Here is a 27,268-nt window from a genome sequence, read left to right as displayed (position 1 = left end):
CTGAGGCTCAGAGAGCGGCATTGCTGCCTCCGGATCAATGAGAGATTCTGGGTCCTGCTCTGTCACCTCCTCTGCCTCCCGCATCCTGCCCCCACTCTGCCCTCCCAGCCTGGCTGTGGGGTGGGGTGGGACAGACAGGGTCACGTGGAGTTGCGTTCAGCGGGAGGAAGCCAGGCAGGGCGCAGACGGCTGCTGATTTTGAGGCTGGCCAGAAAATCAAGGTAAGGGAGAGAGGGCGTGTGGCCACTGAAGGGGTTCCCTGGGGGTGGAGCTGAGAGTGGGGAGGGGGCCAAGATGAAGACAGCATGTGGGAACACACTGGGCAGAACTGTCACCCCCTTGTCCTCCAGGAGAACCCCCGCCATGGACCCACCATCACCGTGCAAGACCTCCCAAACCCAGCCGGCAGCAGCTTCCTCCCCGCTAACCTCCTACCGCTGGCACACAGGGGGCGATGGGGAGAAAGTAGCCGGAGGCTCCCGCTGGGGCCGACTTGCAGGCTGGGGCCGGGCATTAAGCCACCAGGAGCCCGGAGTCAGCAGCCAGCCTGCCTCTCGTTCGCTCTTCCGTCGTGTCCTCTCTGCGCCCCCCAAGGAGTCACGCACAAGCCGCCTGAGGCTATCCAAGACCCTCTGGGGAAGGCATAAAAGCCCGCCGCTGGAGCCAGGACCAGAGCCAGAGGCCCAAGGTACATGGTTCCCCCTTCCCCGGGCTGGGAGGCCGGATGCTTAGGTTTTGTCTGCCTCCTGAGCATCAGCCCTACAGACACAGGAAGTTGTGGGGAGTGCAAAAGCCCAACAGGAAGTGGCTGGGGCCCAGCTGCCCTCTTCCCTCTTCCCCCTCACACAGGGACTGGGGGGTGAGGGGAGTGGCCAGGGACCTGTGGGCTGGGGGTCCATCTTGGGGAAGGGAGAGGGAAGGGATGGAAGGTACCATCCAGATGCCAAATGGCTCTTGGCCCCAGTGGGTCTCTCCTCAATGGGTCTCTGTTCATATGAGAATGAGCCCAGGCTCATTCTCTCCTGCCTGGATATCCACCTCTGCTCTCTGGCCTCCATATCTTCAGTTTCTTCACTTCTTTGAACCTCAGCTTCTCCATCAGTTAAGTGGGGGTCATAATCCCTACCTTAAAGCATATATTATTTCATTTGCTCATATTCATTCATTTATTCATTCATTCATTCATTCATTCATTCATTCATTCAAATAGAGGTCTGTTGAGCATTTACAACATGCCAGGCCTTAATTTAGTCACTAAGGACACAGCAGCAAACAAAACAGATGAAACTTCCTGCCCCATGTAGCTCACGGTGTAGTGGGTATAACAGACAGTAAACAACTAAACCAGAAATGACAGATAGGGCTGTTCCACAAGGGATCTAAAAGAGAAAGGGATGCCTTGAAGACTGGAGTTCAGGAATGCAGCACTAGCCCAGGGCCCAGCAAGTTTTAAGTGACCTATTGACAAGTGGAGTATTTATTCCCCTGATGGGAAAACAGTAGGACAGACAGGTGATCTGGGAGGATTGATTCAGCTCATCTATTCCAAAAGCTCATTTCTCACTGTTCGTATTCCCATTCTGCAGAGGCATCCCTTCAGCCCCCTTCAGGGTATCCAGTATTGCCCACTCCATAGGATCCAGAGAGTTCTCCAAAAAGCAGGACTGCTCCTCCCCTGCTCAAACACCTCCTGTGGTTCCTCATTTCCTCCAGTTCTCTAACTGGCACCCAAGGTTCTGTACCAGTCTCATCCTGGATCTTCCCCTCTAGCCTCTGAGCCCTATGGGCCCTTCTTGCTTTTTCTGGGCCTTGCCATCTCCAAGCCTTTGCCCAAGCTGTTCCTGCCCTAGTCCCCTCCATCTCTGTCAAAATCCAACCTGCTGGTCATGACCCAGCACAAACCTACCATCTCTGGAGGCTTTCCTTGTCCCATTGCACCACCACTTCTCCCTACCCGGATCTTTTTTCTATTCCTTTCTCAAACTTGGAATGCTTTCTACCTTAGATTAGTTCTTTGTGTAAGGAACCAAGGATGCTGTCTTGTTTAACCTCTTGGACCTATCTACCTACTGTCTTGGTTAAGAGAAGAATGCTTATGTCTGAAGCCCAGCTCAGCCACTCACAAACTGTATGACCCTGGGCAAGTCACTCAACCTCTCTGTTTTTCAGTTTTCTCCTTGGCAAAATGGGGGTGGTAGCCATTGAGTGGCTTTGGGAGGATTAAATGAGAGAATGCATGTGGAGCAGTAAACACAGTACATGGCCCATGTGTCCACTACCAATGGCCTGTGGGAACAAGGACAAAAGAGGGGTGGAAACTTGTCCAACAGCAACCTGACATGGCTGCCAGTGGACTGGGGTGCGGGGGTGGGGGGAGAGGAGACACCTGGGAGGGAAACCCGATGAGCCTCTGTGAATGGAGAGGGTCCTCTGAGGGAAAAGAAAGGACTCCCAGGTTCCCAGCACCTACTCCTCTCCCCAGAGCCTGAGCCAGAGCCAGAGACCCCTGCCCCACAGATCCCTGAGGCCCCCACACCTGATGTACCCATCTGGAACATTGGGGCCTTCACCCTGCTCGATGGGAAGCTGGTGCTGCTTGGGGGTGAGGAGGAGGTGAGAAGGGGCACAGGGATGAGAGGAGGGGAGAAGAGGGTGGGAAGGAGACAGAAGAGTGGGTGGGGAGGATAATGGAAAGTGGCTGCCTCTCCTTCTGTCTGCCTGTCTGCCTCCCCTGTATGACTACCCACTCTTATGAACAACAGGGTCCACGCCGGCCCCGGGCAGGGAGTGCTAGCTCTGAAGGCAGCATCAGGGTAGCCATGGGAAACCTCAGGGATCCAGGTAAGTTTCAGAGATGTGGACGGCAAGGGCATTTGGGAGCATGTCAAAGTGGGGCAGAATTCAAGATGATCCCATCCCCCAACCTTCCACCCCTGACCACCTACAGATCGGACCACTGGAAAGACTGAGCCAGACGCTGCTGGCCCCAACCAGGTCCACAACGTTCGGGTAAGGCATCCAGTGGGAGGTGGAGGGGAGAGCAAAGACACCCAGACCCTCAGAGATGAAAGGGGACTCTTACTGAATGATCTTGAGCAGGCCATTTTTTGGCTTCAGTATCCCTATCGGTCAAATGGAACTAATGAGAATCCCACCCCCCACCCGGTCCCAGGGCTGTTTATTAGAAGTCAACAGAGAATGCAGAAAAGCACAGGATTGGCGCTTTAGAAAAAGGAGCTGTTGGTTACCTTTATTATTACTGCTAACACAGCCTGAGCTTGTGGTCCCCCCCAAACCAGCAGACCATCCAGGACATGTGGGGGGAGAGAAGTTGAGGACGGAGAACAGGGTTCTGTCCAGCTGATACCCCCTTCCCACAGGGATTGCTCAAGCGGCTGAAAGAGAAGAAAAAGGCCAGGTCAGAGCTCGGAGCCAGTGCCTCCCGGGATGGGTAAGAGTCTCTGAGAGGCAGAGGGGCTCTTCTGGGATTCAGCATTGCCCCCTCACCTGCCTATCCTTCCCACCTTCACCAAATGCCTCCAACAGCCCTCTCAGTGTCCTGCCCCATGTTGAGCAATGCCGAAGCCACCATTCGACTGAAAGGTAGGGGTAGGGTCTACACGCTGATTCTAAATCAGGAACTAAGTCACACCCTGATCTAGGAGTGTCAAGAAAGGGACCCCTGAGCTGAGATCTGAAGGATGGATGGAAGTTCCCCTGGCCAAGATGGACAGAAAAGCATTCCAGGCTAGGAAACAGCGAGTACAAAGGCCAAGAGGCCAGACAAAGTGACAAAAAGAAGGCCAGGATGACTGGAGCTCAGAAAAAGGGATTAAGTGCAGGGAAATGTGGTGAAAAGGTGGCAAGGACTGTACTATACAAGGTAACACCCGCCACCATGAGGAGTTGAATTTTTATCCTAAAAGCGATGGGTTCAAGCCCAATTTAGGTTCAGGTTCATCCTGGTCTCCCTCCACCCTTCAGGCTATAGGGGATGGGTCAGTGGCAAGGAGGGAAGAATGACCACTTGTTTAAATGTCCCAGGGGCGCCTGGGTGGCTCAGTGGGTTAAAGCCTCTGCCTTCAGCTCAGGTCATGATCCCAGGGTCCAGGAATCGAGCCCCGCATCCGGCTCTCTGCTTGGCGGGGAGCCTGCTTCTCCCTCTCTCTCTCTCTCTCTGCCTGCCTCTCTGCCTGCTTGTGAGCTCTGTCAAATAAATAAATAAAATCTTCAAAAATGAAAACAAAAACAAAAGTCCCCTCCCCAGACCCCCCAGTGCTCTGGGATCTCGGGAGTCGCTGGCCACACTCTCCGAGCTGGACCTGGGTGCTGAGCGGGATGTGAGGGTCTGGCCACTGCACCCCAGCCTCCTGGAGGAGCCCCACTGCTTCCAGGTAAATGCAGACAACTCTCCACCTCACCCCGACCCTTTGGTTCTACGCTCGGCCTCAACCGCACCCTTGAACCCGTCTCCAACAGGTAACGTGGACCGGCGGGAGCCGCTGCTTCTCTTGCCGCTCCGCGGCTGAGAGAGACCGCTGGGTCGAGGACCTTCGCCGCCACTTCCAGCCCAGCCAGGTCAGTACAGCAGATAAGTTGGACATGGAGGCCCCGCTCACAGCCCGCTCCCCTCCTTCCCCCAAACCAAACCCCCGCCCGCGCCCTAACCCTGCCTCTTTGACACACCTGCCGGCTAACACCTTCACAACCACTCCGAGACCCTCCTCAGTTTCCGTCTGTTACCAGCTCCTGGTAAAACACTCCGGTCCCTTCTATTCAATCCGGGACCTAGTTGCACCCAAAACCCCGCCTACCAGGCAAACAGCAAGTTCCCACCCCGCGGCTGCTCCTGCTACCCTGGAGCCCGGATCTCTCCTCGAGAGCACAGAAAAGCTAGAGGGCTTTCGCCAAACAGCCTTAAGACCGCCGTGGCCCCTGTCTTTCCCCAAGGGCCCAGCGATCTCCCTGGGGGCACGGTGCCCCACGTGGAGCACCGACGCCTCCCCCAACCCACTCTGGTCCGCAGGACAACTTGGAACGGGAAGAGACGTGGTTGAGCGTGTGGGTGCACGAGGCAAAGGGACTGCCCCGAGCGGCGGCGGGGACAGCAGGCGTGCGCGCCGAGCTATGGCTGGACGGCGCTCTATTAGCGCGCACAGCGCCGCGGGCTGGCCCGGGCCAGCTCTTCTGGGCCGAGCGCTTCCACTTCGAAGCGCTGCCGCCGGCGCGTCGCCTGTCGTTGCGGCTGCGCGGAGCTGGCCCGGGGGGAGCGGCGCTGGGCCGCGTGGCACTGGCACTGGAAGAGCTGGGAGTCCCCCGCGCGCCCGCCGCGGGTCTGGAGCGCTGGTTCCCGCTGCTCGGGGCGCCACTAGGCGCCGCGCTGCGGGCGCGGATCCGGGCGCGGCGCTTGCGCGTGCTGCCGTCCGAGCGGTACAAGGAGCTGGCGGAGTTCCTCACTTTCCACTACGCGCGCCTCTGCGGGGCGCTGGAGGCCGCGCTGTCTGCCCAGGCCAAGGAGGAGCTGGCGGCTGCCATGGTGCGAGTGCTGCAGGCCACCGGCCGGGCGCAGGTGCGGCGCTGCGACGGGGCGGACCCGAGTGACCAGAGGCTAACTGATCGCACACTCTGGGCAGCAGAGTGTAGGGGGGACCGGTGGCTCAGGACCCCGGCGGCAAGGAGGGGGCGGGGCACCATGAGGGGGCGGGGCCTGGATGTCAGCTGTGAGGGGCGGGGCCTGAACTGAGTCTCTGAGCCGAAAGATTTAAATTTCTGCTGTGAGGGCTTTAAGTTCCGGCTTTGAGAGCCCTTGCAGAGAGGACGCGGCCAGAGCAGCAGCTAGGAGGGGGCGGGGCCTATGTCCCAGGTGTGAGTGATTGGCCAAGGGCTCGTAACCCCCCTGGCTCGGTCCGGTCCCCGCGCAACCTAAACCCCACTGTCCCCAGGCACTGGTGACAGACCTGGGCACCGCAGAGCTGGCACGCAGTGGAGGCCGTGAGGCGCTGCTATTCCGGGAAAACACATTGGCCACGAAGGCCATTGATGAGTACATGAAGCTGGTGGCGCAGGATTACCTCCAAGCCACTCTGGGTGAGCCAGAGGGTAGATGTCAGAGGCCATCTGGGTGGGCTAGGAAACCCCAAGGGGGAGATCTGGGAGTTTCTAGGTAACCTGAATGCTGGTGGTAGGTAGTACCTTTGGGGATGCTGGAATCCTAGAGGCAACTGGGGGCTCCCCCAGAGATGCTAGGTGTCTCCGGAGGAAGCTGGAAACAGAGTTGGAGGCTGAGTGTCATCGGTTCTGGTGGTCATGGCCCCGGCCTCTTGTCTGGCTGTGCTGAACTACAGGGCAGGTAGTGCAGCGTCTCTGTGCCTCCAGTGAGGACTGTGAGGTGGACCCCAGCAAGTGCCCGGCTCCAGAGCTGCCACAGCACCAGACCAGACTGCGGAACAGTTGTGAAGAAGTCTTCCAAAACATCATCCACTCCTACAAGTAAGAATCAGGGCCCCAGCACCTAGCCCTACTTCTCAGCCACTGTGCTAATAACCCTGATCCCCAAATGGGGTTGCCAAATAAAAACAGAATGTCCAGTTATATGGGATGCATGCAACATTTGGGACATACTTATACTAAAATATTATTCATTTATCTGAAATTCAAGTTTAACTGTTTGTCCTGAAGTTTTGTTTGCTAAGTCTGGTAACCCATTCTCCATGTCATGTCAGCTTGGGGTTATTAACCCCAAGTAATCTGGAACCCGATTCTTTGTCCTCTAACTACAGGGGACTCCATATCCTAATTCCATGCTACCTGACCCCAGTTAACACAGGACCTCAATCATGACCTTTGATTCCAGGTGATGCTAAAACCCCCAATCTCATGACCCTTGATCTTAAATGACTGTATACCCCAAAGTCCATGCAACTGACCACAAGAAACCTGGGATTCTAATTTCTTAAACTCTGATCCTAGGTTAACCCATATGTCTAGTCCCACATCACTTGGGACATCAATACCATAATTTCTGAACCTAGGTGACTCTGTAGCCTCAAGCCCATCTTACTTCACTTTATGTAATCTGGCACCCAAATCTCGTGTTCCTTTATAGCTACCTCTCAAGCTCATGGACTGTATCCCCATGTGAACCTGAATCCCCACCTCCCAGACTACTGACCCCAAAAGTCACCACAATAACTACACCATAAATCCTGACCCCAAGCATTATTATCCCCAATGTCTCCAATCCTGGAACCCACAGTGCAGGTGATCCCTGACTTCTGACCTTAGGATCTTGACATGAATATGACCTTTATGTCCATTCCCTCTCCCTTTGACCATTGCCTCTTTTCCCCCAGCTGGTTTCCAGCAGAGCTGGGCACCGTGTTCTCAGGCTGGCGAGAAGCATGCAAGGCACGTGGCTCTGAGGCACTGGGCCCCCGCCTGGTGTGCGCCTCTCTCTTCTTGCGCCTCCTGTGTCCTGCCATCCTGGCACCCAGCCTCTTTGGTCTGGCACCAGAGCACCCTGCACCTGGCCCAGCCCGCGCCCTCACATTGATCGCCAAGGTCATCCAGAACCTCGCCAACAGTGCCCCGTAGGTCCCTGGAGGCTGGGGGCTGGTGGTGGTACATGCCAGGCAGTGGGGTGGCAGATGCCTGGTCTGACCCATCTGGTCCGACCTTTGCCCAGGTTTGGTGAGAAGGAGGCATACATGGGCTTCATGAACAGCTTTCTGGAGGATCACGGGCCAGCCATGCAACACTTCCTGGACCAAGTGGCCATGGTGGATGTGGATGCAGCACCCAGTGGCTACCAGGGCAGCAGTGACTTAGCTCTCCAGCTGGCAGTCCTGCATGCCCAGCTCTGTACCATCTTTGCTGAACTTGACCAGGTACGGCCAGATCCCAGAGCCCAGGATGTGGGGCAGGGAGGCAAGAGGGCAGGGAACCTATGGTCCTAGAGAGCTTGCTTACCATCCTTCCTACATGCCTCATCAGGCAACCTGTGACAGCCTGGAACCACTGCCCACCATCCTGCGAGCCATTGAGGAGGGCCGGCCTGTCCCTGTGACTGTGCCGATGCGGCTCCCACCACCCCCAGCCCAAGTTCACTCCAGGTAATCAGCCTGCCTCAGGTCTGACCCAGTTTTGATAGGTGAAAGAAGGGGCAGGACCAAAGGCAAGCACAGGGTCAGACTGGGGCCCGAGGTGAAGACAAGATCACATCAGGGGTCAGGAGCAGCAGTCACCTTGGGATGCACTGTCAGAAACTGTTGCATAAAGGTAAGAGGCTGGAGAAGGGGTCCCCCAAGGGATCAGAGAGAGGTTCACAGTATAGTCAGAAGGTAGGTACTGGATCAGATTGGAGTCCAAGGTAAGGATGGGTCATTGCAGAGGCTAGGGAGAGGTCACTTTTGGGGTCACACAGAGAAAGTGACATTGTGGTCAGTGATGAGGGTCAGGTTTCAGTGAAAGGTTGTGGATGGGGTCAAATCAGGGGTTATAAATCAGGGTCAGATGTTAAGATGCACCATCAAGGGTCAGGGACAGGTTCATATGGTAAGCAGAGGTCGGGCCAAGGACCAAAAGGGGTCAAGGGTTATAGGTAAAGTCATATGGTGAGAGATCAGGGACCATGGTCTGTGAGGAGGCAGATAAAGGATCAGCTTAAGGTCAGAGGTCAGGGACAAAAAAGGGGTCAGATAGAGAAGAAAGAGGGTATCCCTGTGAGCAGAGGTCAAACCCAGGGTCAGATTGGAATCAGAGCTTACAGAGATGGGCATGTCAAGGGTCACAGAGAGGACTGTATTGTCAGAAGTCCAGGAAAGGGTCAGAGAACAAAATGTGATTCCATCAGTGCCAAGGTCACATAGAAGTCAAAGATCAGAGGTGGAGTCATTTCTGGTCAAAGGTAGGTCTGGGGGTCACCTCGGGGGCCAGCGAAGGATCTGAGCTCTCCCATTCCACCTCCAGCTTCTCTGCAGGAGAGAAGCCAGGCTTCCTGGCTCCCCGGGATCTCCCCAAGCACACCCCTCTCATCTCCAAGAGCCAATCGTTCAGCGTTCACGGCGCAGGGAGTTGGGCGCGACCGCAGCCAGACGAAGAGCGACTACCCCGGCTGCCCCGGCCGGTGCAGCGCACACAGAGCGTCCCGGCTGGCCGCCCTGCTCGTCGCCGCCCCTCTGCAGGGCCCCGGCCACGACCCAAAAGCTCGCTCCGCACCGGGCCCGCCCCCCGAAGTCGGCCCTGGACCGGGGCCTCAGCATCTTTGCCTCGGAAGCCGTCGGTGCCGTGGCAGCGCCAGCTGGACCAGCCGCGGGACAGAGACCAGGCTCTGGGCACGCACCGACCCGTGGGCAAGGTGAGGTCCAGCTCAGGTCTGCCCACCTAAGGAAATGACAGGACTGGAAAGACAGAAAGCCAGGCAGGTCTGGGTTCAAATGCCGAGCTCGCTGCGCTGTGTGACCCCAGGCCTAGCGCAAACCTCTCCGAGTCTCAATTTGTTCCTCTGTAAAACGGGAGCTAGGTTTCCTAACCGGGCAGGGCAGTGAGGAAGCAGAGCGCAGGGGACAAGGAGGTCAGAGTTTTTCGGGGAGAAGATGGGGCGGGACGACGGGTCAGGTTACAGCTGTTCCCTCCCTGCAGTTAGCAGAGCTGCAGCGTGAGGTGGCCGCCCTGCGCGAGGAACAGAAGGCTCTGTCCGGCCTGATGGAGTCGCTGGGCACCCACCTCCGGGCTTTGATGGAGAAGCAGGAGCAGCTTCAGGGCCAGCTGCAAGACCTGGACTCCAGGCTCCGTGAAGGGTGAGCCCCGCCCTCCTCCATTAGCTCTGCCCGGGGGTGAGCCTGTTGTAATCAGATCTGCCCTGGCCCCACTTTCATTCAGGCCCCGCCTCTCAATAGCCCGCAAATCACTCCTGGTAGACCACGCCCCCTTCCGGCCCCGCCCCCAACACACCTGTTTCTCCCCGCCCCTTGGTCAGCCCACCCCAGGTCGCTGGCGAGTCCTGCCTTCCAGGCCTTACTCCTCAATCAGGCCCTCCCAAACAGGCTGGTCCCTGGCCTCTCAGACTGGACACACCTTCATCCCTGTCACCACCTCATCCGGGACGGTCCAAGCCCTGCCCTCAAGAATTGGTTGTCTCCTTTCATCCCAGCCATTCTAGGCTCCGATTCAGCCCGGGCTTCGTTTATCTAGGCCCCGCCCCCCTGCATGGACAAACCCCGCCTCCGCCCAAGCCCCGCCTCCGAATTCCTGGCTGTCCAACCAGGAGCTGGAGGAGAGTTTCTCAGCCTCTGACCCTCCCCTCTTGCCCCTGATCCCCACAGGACCCCGCAGTCGGATGCAGGGCATGGTGCTCCAAGCAGTGAGGATCACAGGCTTAAAAATCTGGTGAGTCCCCTGCCCTAGCCCCGGGGAAGATCTGAGGGATGAGGGAAGCAGGGTTGGGGTGCAACCCTCCTCTGGCTCCGAGCCCATTGCCACTGCCTCTCCAGGAGCGCCGCCTGGCTGAGATGGAGAGTACTCAGGCCCAGCTGAGGAATGTGGTCCACGGCCTGCAGCTTCCCAGAACGTCGGGATCCCGGAGCCAGCCCCTACCCCTCAAATCACCCTGCATCAACGGAGATACCACTTGAGCTACCCACCCTGTTCAACGTGGTCTGGGAGCAGATAGCCGTCTTAAAGGCTTGTCCAACGCCTGGCACCGTGAGGTTACCCAGTAAAATTTTGATTTTAGTAAAATGTATGTTGGTTTGTTGTTGTTGTTTTTGCCCCTAAGTGTGGCCAATCAGAAAGCATCCCCCTCCTACCGTTCAAGTCTCCCAATTTCTCTCCTAATTGGAAGTCTCATGGAAGGGACAGTACAAGGAGATTCTCACCAGCTGTGTGACCTTAGACTGTTATTCTCTTAGATCCTCAATTTCCTCATCTGAAAAATGGATCTAAAGTTTCTTACACAGTAGAAGACCCATTGTCTAAGGTGTTCAATAAAGGAATTCATCCTTGTTAGGGGAAGCAGCTGTTTCTGCTCATATTCCTAGAGCATCTTCCTAGGCTCCCAAACCCCACACAAGGTCCCTCACGACAGGAACAGCATGGATCTGGGAGGCAGATGAAGGAAGGGGTGAGTAGGTGTGGAGACGATTAAGCTCTGTGAGAGTAGGTTGAGTAAATGAGTGGGCATTTGAATCGTAGGTGGGCGAGGGGTAGGGTGAATGGGGCAATAGGCAGATAAATAGGTTAGCATTTGGTGGAAACTTGCCCTGGTAGGTGAGTAAATAGACAGTTAGCTGGGATAGGTGTGTCTGCCTAGGAAAGCCTGGACCACAGTAGAAAATAAATCCTTGAGTTAGTTGAGTAGGTGGTTATAGACATTGTATGAATATTTGTTGGGATTTCCTGAGACTCTTGACCTAGGCAGTGGGGAAACAGTAAGGAGCTGGGCAGACAGAACTTCTTTCCTCATGGAGCTTACACTCTAGTGGAGACAAGTAAATGTGCAATCGAAGGATGGAAGTCTGAGTGGCCAGGTGGAAGCATGTGTGTAGGGATGGGTGGATGCTTGCTTGGTTGTTTGGATATGTAAGTATTTACTTGGGTGGTGGGTGGACGGGCAGGTAGATGGGATGTGGATGGCTGGGTTGAGTGGGTATTCAGACGAGTGGCTGGGAATTTGGGTGGGTGGCTAACTGGCTGACAGGACCAGATGTTGGTTGAGTGGTGGTGGTGGACGGATGAGTGGGTAGTGGGAAGTGGATGGGTCGTTTGAATGGGTGTTTGCATGGATGGGTGGATAGTTGATTGACTAGATAGATGAATGGGTAGGGAGATGAATGGGTGGTTGGACATACCGGTGGGTGGTGGATGGAAGAAGGCGGCAGACCTGTTATGTATTCATGATGGGGTAGTTCTGGAGGCTGTGATCCTTTGGGTTGCGTGGAGAAGGGGGGCTTAGCGTTGGGGACCTAGGGCAGCTCTAGGGTCATGGAGGTGCTGAAGTCCAGTGTGGATAATGGTAAAGGAGGGAGAAGACTCGTGATTGAAAGTTGGTGATTGGGGGCAGGGGACTGAAGGATAAGGATTGGCTGGGTGAAGTTTTCAATGACCTATAAATGACCCACGGGGAAACTTCTCTGCCCCCCCCCCCTTTCTGGTGCTATTAGCAGGCCTAGCATTGGAAGAACCAGTAGGGTGATGAGGAGCTATTGGGGGCAGGGGGACAAGTGTGTTGTCATGGAAACAGACCCTCTACCTGGACTCTTACACCGCGCGGCCCCTTTAAGGGTGACCCGCCTGGCCACTCCCAACATGGCGGCGCGCCCGCTGACCGCCCCCCTCTGGGCGGCGGGGGGGGGGGGGGGCGGGGCGGCGGGGGGAGCGATTTAAAGGGACAATGTCCCCCGAGCGGTGGAGGCGGCGGCGGCTGCGGAGGCCGCGGCACCGGCACCGGGAGCGGCAGCGGCGGTAGCGGCAGCGACGGCCGCACCGAGGAGGGGAGCTTCGAACCCCGGGGCCTGGCCGGCGGCACCGCCTCCCCGGTGAGGCCCGGCCCGGCCTGGGGAGCCCGCGGGCGGGGCGGAGCCGGCTCGGGGAGGGGGAGGCCGGGGCCGGGCCGGGCCAGGCGGGACCCCCCGGGGCGGGGGGCGGGGGCGGGGCCTGCAGGGGCGGGGCCTTGTCGGGGGCGGGGCCGTTCCGGTGGTGGGGAGGAGTGGGGGTCTTGGGGCAGGTGTCCCCCCCACCTCCGCGCGTCCCACGGGGTCTCCCGCCCCGAAGTGCACGGGCGGAGGGAGCGTCTCCCGGACCCTGGCCCAACGAGGGGTGCGCTGGCGCGGCGCCGCCCCCATCCCTGCGACCCCCGGGGGGCGTCCAGGCGGGAGGCCCCTTCCCACGCTGCCAAAGTGCTCCGAAGTTGCGGTCCCGCCTGTTCCCCGCGGGCAGTGCCCACCCGGTGGGCACCCGCAGGTGCTTCCTCTGGGCCTGGGCAGGGACCCCCGCCACGACTGCCAGGCCACGGACTGGCCCCTTGGGAGCCCCCAGGCCCCCGAGGGCAGCGCCTGCAGCCAGGCCTGGAGCCCGGGCCCCGCCCCGGTTGCCTGGGCCCGGCCTCCCCACCATCTCCCTGGGGAGGGCGCCTCATTCCTGCCCTTCACTTTCTGCCGTTACCTTGAAGGTATTTATAGGTGGAGAGGACAGCACCCACCCCCCACACACACACGGCTTCCCCAGGGTCCTCATTTCTGGACCAGGAGCCCATCCGTCGTTTTTGTCCGCAGACTAGAGAAATCTTGGGAGGGTGGGATGGAAGAGCCCAGGCTGGGTATGCATGAGGGTTGATGTTGGGGAGAAGGGGAGGGGTTAATGCTGGGGTCACTTGAGGCTGTGTGTGAGGGTGAAAGGGTTAATGAGAACCCTAAGGTCCTGAGGGGATGGGGGTTGGAGTGTGGGAAAAGTGCAGAGGTAATAATGGGAGCACTTGGGATAGTGAATAGGATCAGAGTGCAGAAGTGGCTGGGATTCGTGCTGAGGCATGGGCACAGGAGATGCATGTGCATGGAAGGGAGGGCACAACTGGGAAAAGTGCAGCAGCGTGTGAATGAAGGGAGGCACCTGGGAGAAGTGATACGATTAATGCTCGGAGAAAACAAGGTGCATGAGTTTGCATGTGTAAAAATGGGGTAAGCTGAGGCAGTACAGTACAAGGGCTATGTAAAGAGGAGTTACCTGTGGGGAGACTGGGGCATACCAGAGGACAGAGCCCATTGTATGGCCGTCCATACAATGCATATGGATAAAGCCTCAGCACCATTTACTTAGCTCTCCTGGGCTTGGAGGTAAACTGAGGCATTGAGCAGCATGGGTGAGGACTGGGGCTTCAAGGAAGGAGAAACTGAGGCAGCATCCCTTTCCCACCTCCCCTAAGCACCTGTCTCTCTGCCCCCAGACCTACAATGCCTTGCTGAGCCCGCCCAGCAACTGAGTGGAGCCAGGCAGAGAGCATCCATGGATGGGCCCCTGGCAGGTGGCCTGGCCGCGCCAGATCGTCCTCGTGGCCCTGAGAGACTGCCTGGCCCAGCACCGAGGGAAGACATTGAAGGTGGGGCCGAGGCTGCGGAAGGGGAAGGTGGCATCTTCCGGTCTACCCATTACCTGCCTGTCACCAAGGAGGGACCCCGAGACATTCTGGATGGCAGAGGTGGCATTTCTGGTAAGAGAATGGGCCCTGTGGCCCTGGGGGAGCATCGAGCCTGGCCCTGAGGTTCAGAAAGGGCTAGGTCACCCAGCCCAGCAGGGGTTGAGGTGGGATTCGGATTCTACTTGCGTCCAGAGCCTTCTCTTTGTACTTTTCTTATTTTCCCATTTTACGGTTGTGAAAACAGAGGCCCTGGGAGCCAATGACCTGATGAATGCTGCCCCCCCCCCACCACAGTGGGTGGCTAGGAGCTGGGATTTGAACTTGGATCTGCCTGGTTCCCTCCTTTGAGCACACTAATTGGGTCCAGGTGCCCAGCTTAGCACCCAGAGCATCCTGCCCTGAGTGCCCGCTTGTTCCCCAGGCATACCCCATACCCCGGGGGTTGATCCCAGCTCCCTCCTGCGGCACACTGTGTTGGTGAGTCCTGCTCCTGAGCCATGGGCCAAAACAGCATGTGCCCTCTAGTGGCCGGGGAGAGACTGGCTAGTCAGGGACCCCAGCTACCCCTTTGTGCCTTGGTTTACTCAGCAAAAGGGGATCTCACACTGTTCCCACCTCAAGACTTGTTATTCATTCATTAAATACTCAACAATTACTATGTGTCAGGCTGTGTTCTAGGTGCTGGGGATACAGCCATAAACAAAAGAGGCAAAACTCCCTTCCCAGAGAGACCCGACATTATAGTAGGACAGGCAGCAAGCAGCGACATAAATAACGTAAGGTCGGGTAGTGACAGGTGCCATAAAGGTATTAAATGGAGTGCCAGGATCATGCCCGGAGGACCTGGGAAACCTCCCTGAGTGGGTGGAATTTGAGTGGAGCATTGAATGAATGCTGGGAAAGACAAGCCAGGTGGTGGGAACAACAGGAGCAAAGGTCCTGTGGTGAGGAGGAGCCTGGTGTGTTCAAGGACCAGGCAGGAGCAGCAGAGTGGTGAGGGCAATGCAGGCTGATGCACCAGGTGTCTCCCTTCATCTGCCTGGCCTGCCCTACAGGCCTTGGTTTCCAGGAACTTCCATGTACCTCCTCAGGAGTTTCCTACGTGCCAAGCCCTCTACGTGATCATCTCATGTCATTCTTAAAATTTCCTTGTGGGGTAGCTTCAGCTTTAACCATCTCATGCTAGAGATGGGAAAATTCAGGCCCTGAGGGGTTAAGTAAGTTGCCCACGGTCCCACAGCTGGCACTAACCTGTTATGATAGCCCTCGTCTTGAACCACTACCCTGGGTCAAGTCATCCTCGACCTGCCTCAACTCACCCCTAACAACACGCATGATGTTCAGATATTTTCAGAGCACCTTCTTGGGACCACACACACACTCCATCCTCACCCTCATGGACCCTGCCATCTGGTGCCGGGGAGACAAACCAGCCACCAGGTGTTAAGACATAGTCGCTGGGGCTGCAGTGGGGAAAGCCCAGCCAGCCCCAGCCTAGCGGCCATCTGGAGTCCTGGATGAGGAACAGTGAGTCAGACAAAGAGGGCAGGGGAGTCTAGGCATCAGGCTTCACATAAGCAATGGCAGGGAGGTGATAGATAACACCCAAATGTGTTACACAGGGTGAGGCTGCTGAGGGTGAGAGTATCAGGGCTCAGGGAAATTTAGCAACCCCCTCCTCCAAACCATTAGCAACCAAAGCCTAGAGATCAGCAGGACTGTGTTCCAGGTTATGCCGCTGGCCAGCCCTGGCAGGCCTGAGACCTTGATTTTATGAGAGCCCAGGAAGCAGGGTCTGGGTTTCCAGAGTCCTCTCTGGGTCTTATTGTGAGGAATTGGTCACTTCTTCTCTACCAGGCAGAAGCCCTGAGTCTGGCAAGGGAGGGGGAAGGTAAGTAGGTAGGTAGGTAGATGCGTCTTCACTTGCTCTAGGGAATCAACCAGGCTCCAGCACATGTACTTGGGGAAGAGGGGAATGTGGCTGCCAAAAGGGGCCAGTCCCACCCTTAATGATGTCTTTGAGCAAATGGGGCCATGGGACAGGGGTGACTTGACCAGGGTGGGGTCACAGCCTGGAGGTTAGAGGAGGGCCTAAACTTGGGGTACACTGCCTCCCCTGCTGCCCCTGTTGATCTGCTCGACTCCCCTTCCTGGCTTGGACACCTGCTCCAGAAGTCTTGTGATGCCTATATATAGGAACAGCCTCTGGGGCTGCTGTTCCACCCCAAAGCCTGGGCCCTCCCTCACTCCGACCCTGCCCTCGGAGACCCCCAAGGGTACTTCCAAACTTCTCCGTCTGGACATGGATGCTTCCACTGCCTTCTCTGTCCTACACTATGGCTATTGGCTTGGAGCCCCCACAGCCTCTTTACAGCCCCTGCCTGACATTTGGCACCTCTCTCTTTGGCCTCCTGGGTGCAGCCAAGGCTTGGGGGGCTGAGACGGTCCACATGGATTGATAGGAGTCTGGTGCGTGTCTGGCATTGAGACCAGGGGGCCAGGGGACGAACAACACATTATCTCTGGCCTCGCGTGGGGCCCCAGGCTGGGGAGCACATTAGAGCATGGAGTGAGCAGACCTGAGGCTCTCAGTCCAGCCTCCAGCTTCCAACCTGGGACGTCTCTGAGCTAGCCCCGACCCCTGTTCCCGGGCACCCTCATGGCCCTTTCTCCCCCCCACCGCCGCGTCTCTGGATGGAGCATGTACTGTATGATCTCCTTGGCATCCGTCGCTGGCCCTGCAAGATGGGTGGTAGCTGTTTCCTTTATACAGAGGAGGAAAGAGGTGGGAAAGGCATGCCCTTCAGTCACTGCTGGGCCTTGAACTTGGATCTGTCTGCCTCCAAAGTCTAGATTCTTGGCCACGCTGCCAAGCTGCCTGGCTTAGGGTTCAAGCCGCTCGTGGATGCCCTTCTCATTTTCCCTCTCTCATTTTCAAACCCTCTCGGGGACCCACAGATAGCAGGAGTCCATGAGAGCCCTTTGGCACGGCCACTGCCAAGGGCTGTATCCAGGCACCTCGTCTGACCTACAGGGACTTCTGGATCCCCGCCAGCCCTGGAAGCCCCTGGGCAAGCCCCCAGCCCCCAGGTGTCTTGGACACAGGGCCCTGCTTGGCCTGCTTCCTTCAAAATGCTGCCACTAAAAATAGGAGCCTCGCTGGAGCTGCTCAAAGAGGCCAACACAGCCCCCTGGCTCGTGGAATCCTTAGACAACGCCAGTCGCAGAATCAACGAATCTGGGACGCCCAGAATCTCGGCAGCTGGGGTCCCAGAATCTCAGAAGCAGGATGCCCGCACCCTCAGACTACACCTTTAGGCTGTGCAGGGGCTTGCTGCCACTGAATGACTTGCCCTCCCCTTAGTAGCTCACATTTATGATCTTATGTTTTCAAGAGACCCCATTTTGGGGGGTCTCTCTCCCCTGGCTGGTCCAGGCCTTGCTTTCCCAGCCCTCACACCTTCTCCACCATCCGCCTCAACCTCCCGCCCTGATGCTCACCCTTGCATTTGAGAATCCCTCCGGCCTGACCCTGCTCCCCATCAGTCGACTCCAGTGGGCCTCAAATGGGGGTCATTCTGCCTGCAAGGGACACTTTGGCCACATCTATAGACACTTTGGGTTGTCATGACTGCAGGACCAGGGGCTGGGGGTGCTTCCAGCATCTCGTGGGGAGGGGCCGGGGAGGCTGTGCAGCATCCATAGTGTACAGAAAATCATCCGGCCCCATGTGCCGTAGTGCTGCGGCCACGAGACAGCTGTAGCCAGTGCAAAGTATGGACCCCCATTGCCACCCTCACCTTCCAGAGGCCATGGGACAGTCACAGAGCTTCTCTCAGGCTCTGTAGAAAGACCCTCAGCCTGTGACCATGACTTTCTGATCCCCCAAAACCCCCTGAATGGCACTTCTGATGCTTTGGCTCCTGACAGTCAGCTCTCAGTTTCCTGGGCAAGTTGAACCACGGGGAATCGGAAAAAGAACTAGCCCTGGCCCTAGCCCTCTTTCTGGACCATCATCCAGTTGAAGCTAATCCAGCCATTGCATCTGTCAGGCTCTGGACGGGGCGCAAGTCCCCCCCGTGTGTTAACTTTGGCCCAGGCAGTTGGCCTGCACCCCAGCTGGCACGTTCACCCATGTCAGGCGAGTGTGGCGGGCAGAGGAGGCACAGGCCAGGATTCCTGTGGTCGTTCCAGGCGTTGGCTCCACAGGCGGATAATGGAGAGTTGGCTCTATCTGTGTGAGAGGTCCCAGGAGGGGATTTGATTCTAGGACTTAGGCCTGGAAGGGGGCCTGGGAGGCAGGGACAGGCCCTCTGCAGTTCAGACTTAGAGCTCTTCACTCATCATCTGGCAAGTATTCATTGAGCACCTGCTGTGGGCCAAGCACTGGGATCCTAGTGAATGAGGCTGAAAAGGTCCCTGCCTTCAGCAGGGATGCAGGCAGTCTCCACAAGAGGAACCGGGCGATTATGGAGAGTGTAAATAAAGAAATGAAATAGGTGACCAGGGAGGAAGTCACAGGGGCTCCCTCTGGTCAGTGCCCAGGGAAGGACTCCCCAGATGGAAGGAATAGCCAATGCAGAGGCCCCGGGGCCAGAAAGAGTTGGGTGGGCTTGAGGCCTCAAGAAGAGTCAGGACAAAGTGAGTGAGTGAAGGGTAAAGAGAGAGAATGAGGCTGGAGAGACCTGCAGATGTCCCACCCCACAGGGCTTTGTAGCTAGTGGCTGAGACTGTGGCTTTTATCAGAGGTATTATGAGAAGTCAAGTGAGTTTTTACCAGGGTGTGATTTTTAAAAATCACATTGGCTGCTGGGTGGGGGCAAAGAGAGGAGGGTTGAAGGCAGAAAGGCCCCAGGGTTCCCCAGGAGACTCCTCCAAAGAGACCCCTTTCAAGACTCAGGAGTGCAGAGGCCAAAGGCCTCTCAGAGAGGGGTAGGGAGCCGGCTAGGCCCTTCCGAGGTGCCCGGCAGGGCTCCCGGAGCTGGGGTGTTGTGAAGGACCCCGGCCAGGGGGACCCCAGCCCCTCAGGGTCTCCCCTCTCTGTTGCAGATGGGCAGCCCCATCCCGGCCTCAGCGAAGCCCTCCCCCGTGCCACCTCCGCCACCCATCGGATCAGCAGCTGGTGAGTGCCACGCTGGCCCTGACCTCAGGGAGGGCAGGGGGGCAAGCAGGATGCGCCTAGGCCCAAAGGAAGCCCCCGGGGAGTGAGAAGGGGAAAGGAGGGAATCAGGAGGCCAGGCAGGAGGAGGTGGCTCCCAGCAGGCAAGCCCCTGGGCATGTGCAGGGGGTGGGGAAGACTGGGATGAACACAGACAGTCAACTCTCATTATCCCTGCCAGGAGCAGGGCCAGAGGGACAGGAGCCTGAAGGTTAGACCCTTGGAGTCCTGTCTCTGCCAGGTGACCCTTACAATGATGCCAGGCCTCTCTAAGCCTCAGTTTCCCCATCTGTAAAATAGAGTCCTTAAGGCGCATCTCACAAACTGGCCTTGAGGACCCCAGGGAGGTTGGACAGGAGCAGGAACTCACAGCAATTGTGACAGCAGTGACCCTTTAAGTCTTGGTGGGTGCTCTTAAGTAGTAAGCATTGCAGTGTGTTAATGAGAGCTCCCATTTGTTGAGCACCTGCTGTAAGCCACTTGGCAGAGGGTTACCCCACTGAATCTTTGCCATGGCCCTGGAGGGTAGGTGGTCCTGTTGGCATCACATGGCACCAATGGGGCTGAGAGAGGTGACCCTGTGATTTCTGCTCTTCTTCTTGGTGGAACCCATTTCTGTACCTGTTGGGCAGGTGTGATCGATAGCCCCTCTTGGAGGCGGGATCCTAAAAATGAAGGGAGATTTACCAGGAACCTACATTGATTGTGGGCTTACCAGGAACCAGGCATCTGGTGAAGTGAAGCATTCCCAAAGCACAGAGTTTTGTTCTCCTCTCCCTACACTTCCCGGGGTCATGGTCGAGGTCCCCATTTGAAGTGTTGTAGTTGTGACCATTTGACTGAGCACACACCTCATGTGAACTTTTCTTTGACTGTGGATATGAGAAAGTTCCTTAGATGTTGCAAAGGACACAGAGGCTCCTGGTTTGGGGGACTTGTTCCCCTTTTTAGGATTGGAAAACTGAGGCTCAGTGAGGTTGCTTCGCCTCCCCCTTTGCCCCAGAGGAGGTCAGGGTCCTCGGGGCCAGAGGCTGAGCAGGGTCCTTCAACCACTCCTGACTCTGCCCTTCTAAGAGGGGAGCTGCTGGGGAAAGGCATTCCCCTGAGTTGTTGATGCCACAGAGTTGCACGAAATTTGCTGGAAAGTGAGACTAAATGAACGAATTCACCCCAATTTGGGGAAAATCTCTTGGTCTTATGCAGCTGGGGGCACAGATCAGAGCCTCGGGCCCTCCTGGGGGACACATGAGAGTTGACTGTGCCGCCAGGCTTGAGGACATGCCTTGTGACCCTGGTGTGACCCCTGGTACACCCTGCACACTCTCCCACAATGCAGTGTGGCTGGGCTACATGGACAGGTGCATCCTGGGAGCTGAATGTGTTTTTTGGCCCAACAGTTCTGGAAGAGCCACATCCACTCCCCCTACCTCCCCACCCTCACCTCCACACTCCCGGCCCCTCTGAGGTTGCCCTCAGGTTGGGTCTCTGGGGCTTGTCTTGGACTGCCTATGAGGACCCCCTCCCCTGCCCAGGGAAGGGAAACTGAGGCCTGTGGCTAACCTGTCCCCATTGGCACTTCCTTGCAGTTGCTGGGATGGAGGCAGCCTGGACTTCCAGCCGGGCTCCCCACCACCCCACCTCCTGGGCCACTTCCCTGGCCCCCCTGATGGCCAGGGGACCTGGGAGCACCCCCTGGCCCAGGAAACCAGGGAGGGCATCCCACCTGAGCGGAGGTTCGAGGACTCGGTCATTGTGAGAACTGTGAAGCCCCACATTGAGCTTGAGGGATCTAGAAGGTTCTTGCACCATCAGGGGGAAGCGAAGCTCTTGGAGAAGGCCCCCCGGGGCCACCCCAGGTTCGACTGGCTCCGAGACACTGATGAGCAGGCCCCACCCCAGGATGGGGGGCTGCACCTGGACCTGCCGCCCCAGCCCCTGCCCCTCACCTCCTTCAGAACAGTGCTCGTGCCGGTAGAAGATGCTACTAAGACGTTGGATGTGACGGTGGTGGACACGAGAGAGCCCCTGGCAGACCTCGAAGGGCTGGCTCAGCCGTCTGAGTGGGGCCTGCCCAGGTCGGCCTCAGAGGTGGCCACACAGACCTGGACAGTGAATGCAGAGGCATCCGTGGAGCGGCTGCAGCCGTTGCTGCCCCCAATCCGGACGGGGCCCTACCTGTGTGAGCTGCTGGAGGAGGTGGCCAAGGGGGTGGCCAGCCCGGATGAGGATGAGGATGAGGAGCCGGCCGTGTTCCCCTGTATCGAGTGCAGCATCTACTTCAAGCAGAAGGAGCACCTCCTGGAGCACATGAGCCAGCATCGCCGAGCCCCGGGCCAGGAACCCCCTGCCGACTTGGCCCCACTGGCCTGTGGAGAGTGCGGCTGGGCCTTTGCCGACCCCGGGGCCCTAGAGCAGCACCGGCAGCTGCACCAGGCCTCCCGGGAGAAGATCATCGAAGAGATCCAGAAACTGAAGCAGGTCCCAGGCGATGAAGGCCGGGAGGCCCGGCTGCAGTGCCCCAAGTGCATCTTTGGCACCAATTCCTCCAAGGCCTTTGTGCAACATGCCAAACTGCACGTGCGCGAGCTTCCAGGCCAGCCTGCCAGGGAGCCCTTCGGGGGCGGCAGTGGGGCTGGCAGCCCAGGCCCTGAGGCCACCACCTTCACCTACCGACCCTACCGAGCCTCCTCGGGGCTCAGGGGCTGCGTGTTCTGCGGCTTCCCCGCGCCCAGCGAGAGCCTGCTCAGGGAGCACGTGAGGCTTGCGCATGCCCACCCCCACTGGGAGGAGGATGCAGAGGCTTTCGAGGAGGACCCTGCCAGCCAGCCAGGCACCAGCCAGGATGCATATGCCCGCTTCCCTGATGCTGCTGAGGACTACTTTGGCAAAGCTGAACCGCTCTTGGCCCCCACATGGCAGGAGAACCCTGCTGGATATGACCCCAGCCTGGCCTTTGGCCCAGGCTGCCAGCAGCTGGGCATGAGGGATTTCCCACTGTCAAAGTCACTTCTGCACAGCTCAGACCAGAGGCCCCTGGGAAGGCCAGCCTTTCCCTCACCTCTAGCATCTGCCCCCTACTCCTTACAGCCCAGTAGAAACAAGGCCATGATCCACCCCCAGGGGCTCCCAGGCCAGCTGGGGAGCCACAGACACCCTTGGAGTGAAGAGGAGGAAGAAGACATACCGCTGGCCTCAGAAATGGACTTTTCCCCCGAAAATGGGGTTTTTCCACCCCTAGCTACACCCGGCCTCATCCCACAGCTGGCCCTGGACCTGAAGCGGACTTTCCGGAAAGCTCTGAGGGCAGCTGAAGCCTCACGGGCACAGCAGCAGCAGCTCCTAGGGATGGTGCCGCTTGTGCTGGTGGCAAAGCTAGGGCCACAGGTCTTGGCTGCAGCAACGAGGGTGCCCCCAAGGCTGCAGCCCGAGGAGCTGGGGCTGGCGGGCGCCCACCCCCTGGACTTCTTACTCCTCGATGCGCCACTGGACGGCCCACTGGGGCTGGATGCGCTTCTGGACGGGGACCCGGAGGTGGCACTGAAGCACGAGGAGCGCAAGTGCCCCTACTGCCCCGATCGCTTCCACAACGGCATCGGCTTGGCCAACCATGTCCGGGGCCACCTGAACCGTGTGGGCGTCAGCTACAATGTGCGGCACTTCATCTCTGCTGAGGAGGTGAAGGCCATTGAGCGCAGGTTCTCCTTCCAGAAGAAGAAGAAAAAAGGTAGGGCGGCTTCGCTCCGGCACCCACCTCCCTCCGAGGCCCAAGAGACGCACAGCCGGGCAGCTGAGTTCTGAACCAAGCAACCCTCACTCTAAATGCTCCCATAGTGCCAAGCAGGGGGAAGTCAGGGCCTCCCCTTCCTGGAAGACTGGGAGCCGCGGCAGAGGCCACCTCATCAGTGGAGGTGTGGAGATGCCCCAGTGCCCTGTCCCTTCCGGCAGCTGAAGGAACGAGTGTGGGCAGAGGAGGCAGCCCCAGGCAGGGAATGTCACTGATGTCTTCATTCGACAAATATTTATTGAGAGAGACCCCCTCTGTTCTGGGCACTTGGGGACACAGCAGAGAACAAAACAGCAGTCCCTGCTCTCCTGGAGTTCATGGCCCAGTAATAGGAGTGTGGGACCCTGACCAGCTTCAGAACCCCCGGGGCAGCCTGTGAGGTATGCAGATTCCCAGGCACCAGGGTTCTGATTCTGGAGGTCTGTCTCCAACACAAGTGCCCTGGGTGGTTCTGACGCTGGCAGACATAGATCCCACTTGGGGAAGGGGCTGGTATGGTGTTTAAGAGAGTGTGTGTGTGTGTGCGCTCGCGCGTGTGTGTGTATGTGTAGGCGCACGCGCATGTGCGTGCTCAGGGGGTAAGGGGCAAGGGGCAGACAGCCGCAAAACCAGGCACTTACAATGGTGAGTTACCAGGGCTGTGATGGCGGAAGCCAGGGGCTGGGGTCAGCCAAGAGGAGGTCCCTGACTCCACCTGGGGACATCCAACCGGGCTCCCACAGAACAGCATCCTATCCGTTTGCCCATTTCTTCGTTCAACAAAGACTTAATTGACAGCACCAGAGTGATAGTGAGCAAAAAATAGAGGCCTGCGCTCTAGACACGAAAAGGATATTAATTGACCACTCAGCCAAAGGATTGTAAATCCACAACCGGAGAAGGGTTTCTGAGGGAGGAGTCCCTGATGCTAAGAACCATGTGAGGGGAAACCTGGAAGGTCAGGCAGAGAAGGCTTCTTGGAGTGGGAGGACTGGTGGACACATGAGCACATGGGAGCTGATGCAGGCAGGAGGGTGAATGGCAAAGGGAAAGGGAGGCTGTGTGATCTTGGGGGGTGGGGAGCAGCCCCGGGAATGGGGAGGGCTGGGGCAAGAGAGTCACTCCTCCAGGTAGTCCATGTCCTCTCTCCCTCCACAGTGGCTAACTTTGACCCAGGCACCTTCAGCCTGATGCGTTGTGACTTCTGTGGGGCTGGCTTCGACACGCGGGCCGGTCTCTCCAGCCACGCCCGAGCCCACCTGCGAGACTTCGGCATCACTAACTGGGAGCTCACCGTGTCACCCATCAATATCTTGCAAGAGCTGCTGGCCACCTCCGCTGCTGAGCGGCCCCCCAGTCCCCTGGGCTGCGAACCTGGGGGGTCGCCTAGCAGCTTCCTGACCTCGCGTCGGCCACGCTTACCTCTCGCAGTGCCCTTTCCACCCACCTGGGCTGAGGACCCTGGGCCAGCCTACGGAGATGGTAAGGGGAGAGGGTGCAGATTGGATTGGACTGGGGCCCTGACCCTTCTTGGGGGCCCAGAGAGATGTGCGGGGGAGGGGGAGGAGTTGCCATTCTGCTTTCCTGGTAGTGTTTCCAGTCACTTTACAAAGTATGCTGACAACTGTCCTTACAACTGCCCTGCCACTTGGAGGTGATTTCTGTTTTACTCTGGGGCTGGGCCAGGGCTACTTCTGGATCCAGTTTATCCCTGCCCTGCCTGACAGTGATTTTAACACACACTTATTCAGCTCTTCCTAGGAGCCAAATATGTTCTAAGCACTTTACAAACACAAACTTATTTACATCCTCACAACAACGCTACAAGGCAGGTGTTATTATTATCCCCCATTTTACAGATGAGGAAACTGAGACACAACGAAATTAATTAACTTGCCCAAGGACACACAGCCAGAAGGGTGGAATTGTGATTCAAAACCCCAGACAGGTCAGGCTCCAGCAGTCTTGCTCTTAAAAACATCATCTGTTTGGAGCAGCGCTGTCTGCTAGAACTTTCTGAGATGGGAAGGTTCTTTAGATGTGTGTTCTGTAGACTCTAGCTCTCCAATGCCTGATGAAATATGGCTTGAAATGTGGCTAGTTACGAGGTTAGTTGTAACTCATCAGGCACTGCAGAGCTAGAGTCTACATTCTGGATTTTCATTGGTGCCTCTTTGTCCAGCAGCATTGATAACCCCTCCCATAACTGAGTGCTTGTTGTATACTAAGGCTTCATCTCATTCGTGCCTCAAAACCATTCTGTGGGGTTAAGGATTGTTGTGTTCCTGTTTTGTGGATAAGGAAACTGTAGGTCATCTGCTTTGCCACACAGCCACAAAGCAGCAGAGCTAGACTTCTGAACACAATGTTCAGTGGTCTCTCCATGGAGGACAGCTTGGGAAATCCAGAAGTAATATTTTGGTGAGGGAGCCTAGGACTGAGCACCACTGAGGGAGTGGGAAGGTGAAGTACCCAGTCTGGAAAAACCTGACTTTGTAGGACACTTTACTGACTCTCAAAGCAAAGAACTTGGCAGTGAGGAGTAGGTGGGCTTTGGGGAATGGAGAAGTTCCTGAACAGGGGCAAGTGTCAGGGGCTGCTTGGGGCTGAGGTTTCCTTCTGTTTCTCCTACCTGGAGCTTCCAGGGTCTTATCTAGATCTGTACTCTGAACTCCACTGGACCCATGGGCAAACCCCCTTACCAGTGAAAGGCACCTGAGGGTCTGCAAAGTGGAGAGTGGTACTATCAAAGTCACAGAAAGGACATAGTGGCTGGCTGAAGTCATAGTTTGGAAAGAGGCAGAGTAGGGACACGACCTCAGGTTTCTTGCCTCTTGGGAAGGCTGTCGCCTGGGCATTCAGCTCACATACCTGGCTAGGTTTGTGGTGTCTCAGGGGTGGCTGAGAAGTGGAGCTGGTTCTGACGGCGGCTAGGGGCACAGGTCGTAGTTTGTAAGCTACAGCCTTGCCCTCTTCTTTTTTTGTCACTCTAGTAGAGGCCTGAGTGTCAGGCTCAAACTCCTTACTTGGCACTGGGTCAGGTCCCCGGGGGACGGCAGCATGTGTCCAGCAGTCAGGTTGAGCTCCGGTTAACCTGTTTCCACCAGAAGACCAGTGTGGCAGCCCTTAGCGCTGACAGACGTCCAAGCCATTGGGGTGTCAGGATTCAGTCTGGTACTGCCCTGGCCTTGTCCACAGGGAGGTGGGGGGCGCTCTGATCAGGCTTTCAGTTGACACCTGGTGCGCCGGAGGGCCGTTAAATGAGTGGTTCCAAGATCCTGGAAGCCTTGCCTTGGGGAAGGATGTCCAAAAGTAAGGCTAGGTCTGGGCACTCGCCCTGCACCGTTGTTTTTAGAAGCATCTCCCACATCACTAAGTGGGTCGTCGGGGGCGGGTGCCCGGTTGGGGGCGGGGCAACGGTCAGTTTCTGGCCCCACTCAGCTGTCAAGGAACAGCTGGGGGCAATCGGTTTGGTACTGGGGAGAAGCAGATTGTGCCTGAAATGGGGTGCCGGCGGTCGTGTGGGGAGTTCCGTAGGCTTGCAGGACAGCGCCGGCGAGGGCTGGGGGACATTTGGATACCGGGATGATGTGGGATCCTTATAGCTAGGATCTGGTGTCTTCCAGGATTTCCGACACGGAAGGGAGAATTCCAGGATAGGGAATGGAACAGGATCCCGGAGCACGTCCTAGCTCCGCCCTTCAGGGCTCCAGAAGCCTGGATGCTGTTAAGGCAAATGCGTGCGGTCGGAGGATTCCCATTTTAGCCTTAGGGGTGTTCGGGCCGGGGACGGGGGGGCGGGGAGCGTCCCGTCCTGTCCAGGCCAGGAGTGGGAGTGTAGTTGGCCGCCGTGCTCAGAGCGGCGTGCGTGCTTTCGCGAGCTAGGGTGCAGGCAGCTCCCTCAGGCTCCAGCCCCAACCCCCAAGCCCCGGCCCTGCGGGCCGGGACAAGTGCTTCGCTCGCTCGCGGCGCTCGGTGCTCGGCCGGCCGCCCTGGGCGCGCCCCGAGGGGCGGGGCGGAACAGAACGGGCTCGGCGGCGGCGCTCGGTGCTCGGCTGCTCCCGCCTGGGGCGGCCGCCCCGCGTGCGCCGGAGCCAAGATGGCCGCCTCCACCGCCCAGTGCCGAGTGACAAAAGCGGAGAGCAAGGCGGCGGCGGGGCCGCGCGCGGGGGGCGCCCGGGAGCGCGCGCCCACTGGGGCGCCCCCGCCCAGCCCCCCG

General features: G+C 57.8%; 3 protein-coding genes across 11 annotated transcripts in view; 2 read left to right on the top strand and 1 right to left on the bottom strand.

The window, feature by feature from the left end:
* LOC111143780 (cytochrome P450 4F22) overlaps window positions 1-3,360 on the bottom strand; it is a 62,479-nt gene extending 59,119 nt beyond the window's left edge. For 3 of the 6 annotated variants that reach the window (XM_022497643.1, XM_022497641.1, XM_022497647.1), the window contains exon 1: window positions 429-486. The gene's annotated coding sequence lies outside the window, so the exon portion shown is untranslated. Of the gene's footprint in view, window positions 1-428; window positions 487-3,248 lie in introns of those variants that run through there. The other 3 variants (XM_022497645.1, XM_022497644.1, XM_022497646.1) reach the window with 3 other exon arrangements.
* LOC111143779 (RAS protein activator like 3) lies at window positions 22-10,733 on the top strand. The gene is made up of 18 exons (XM_022497640.1): window positions 22-221; window positions 351-688; window positions 2,483-2,613; window positions 2,763-2,841; window positions 2,948-3,009; window positions 3,381-3,451; window positions 4,268-4,394; window positions 4,480-4,578; window positions 5,027-5,569; window positions 5,943-6,087; window positions 6,345-6,489; window positions 7,353-7,589; window positions 7,685-7,886; window positions 7,993-8,111; window positions 8,968-9,355; window positions 9,640-9,797; window positions 10,323-10,386; window positions 10,491-10,733. The coding sequence occupies exons 2-18, from the start codon at window positions 364-366 to the stop codon at window positions 10,629-10,631; spliced, it is 3,036 nt and encodes a 1,011-aa protein (XP_022353348.1). The 5' UTR covers window positions 22-221; window positions 351-363; the 3' UTR covers window positions 10,632-10,733.
* A 1,747-nt stretch (window positions 10,734-12,480) lies between these two features.
* LOC111144081 (widely interspaced zinc finger motifs) overlaps window positions 12,481-27,268 on the top strand; it is a 25,510-nt gene continuing 10,722 nt past the window's right edge. For all 4 annotated transcript variants that reach the window (XM_022498188.1, XM_022498186.1, XM_022498187.1 and 1 more), the window contains exons 1-5: window positions 12,481-12,533; window positions 13,937-14,200; window positions 19,178-19,250; window positions 20,873-23,010; window positions 24,208-24,531. In XM_022498188.1, coding sequence (XP_022353896.1) covers window positions 13,996-14,200; window positions 19,178-19,250; window positions 20,873-23,010; window positions 24,208-24,531 — 2,740 coding nt within the window. In that variant the 5' untranslated portion in view covers window positions 12,481-12,533; window positions 13,937-13,995. The remainder of the gene's footprint in view (window positions 12,534-13,936; window positions 14,201-19,177; window positions 19,251-20,872; window positions 23,011-24,207; window positions 24,532-27,268) is intronic.

This window comes from Enhydra lutris, unplaced genomic scaffold (genome assembly GCF_002288905.1).
Source record: "Enhydra lutris kenyoni isolate GAN:26980312 unplaced genomic scaffold, ASM228890v2 scaffoldscaffold10, whole genome shotgun sequence".
Classification (NCBI taxonomy): domain Eukaryota; kingdom Metazoa; phylum Chordata; class Mammalia; order Carnivora; family Mustelidae; genus Enhydra; species Enhydra lutris.
The sequence above is the reverse complement of the archived record's forward strand: the minus strand, read 5'-3'. Positions and strand labels throughout refer to the sequence as shown.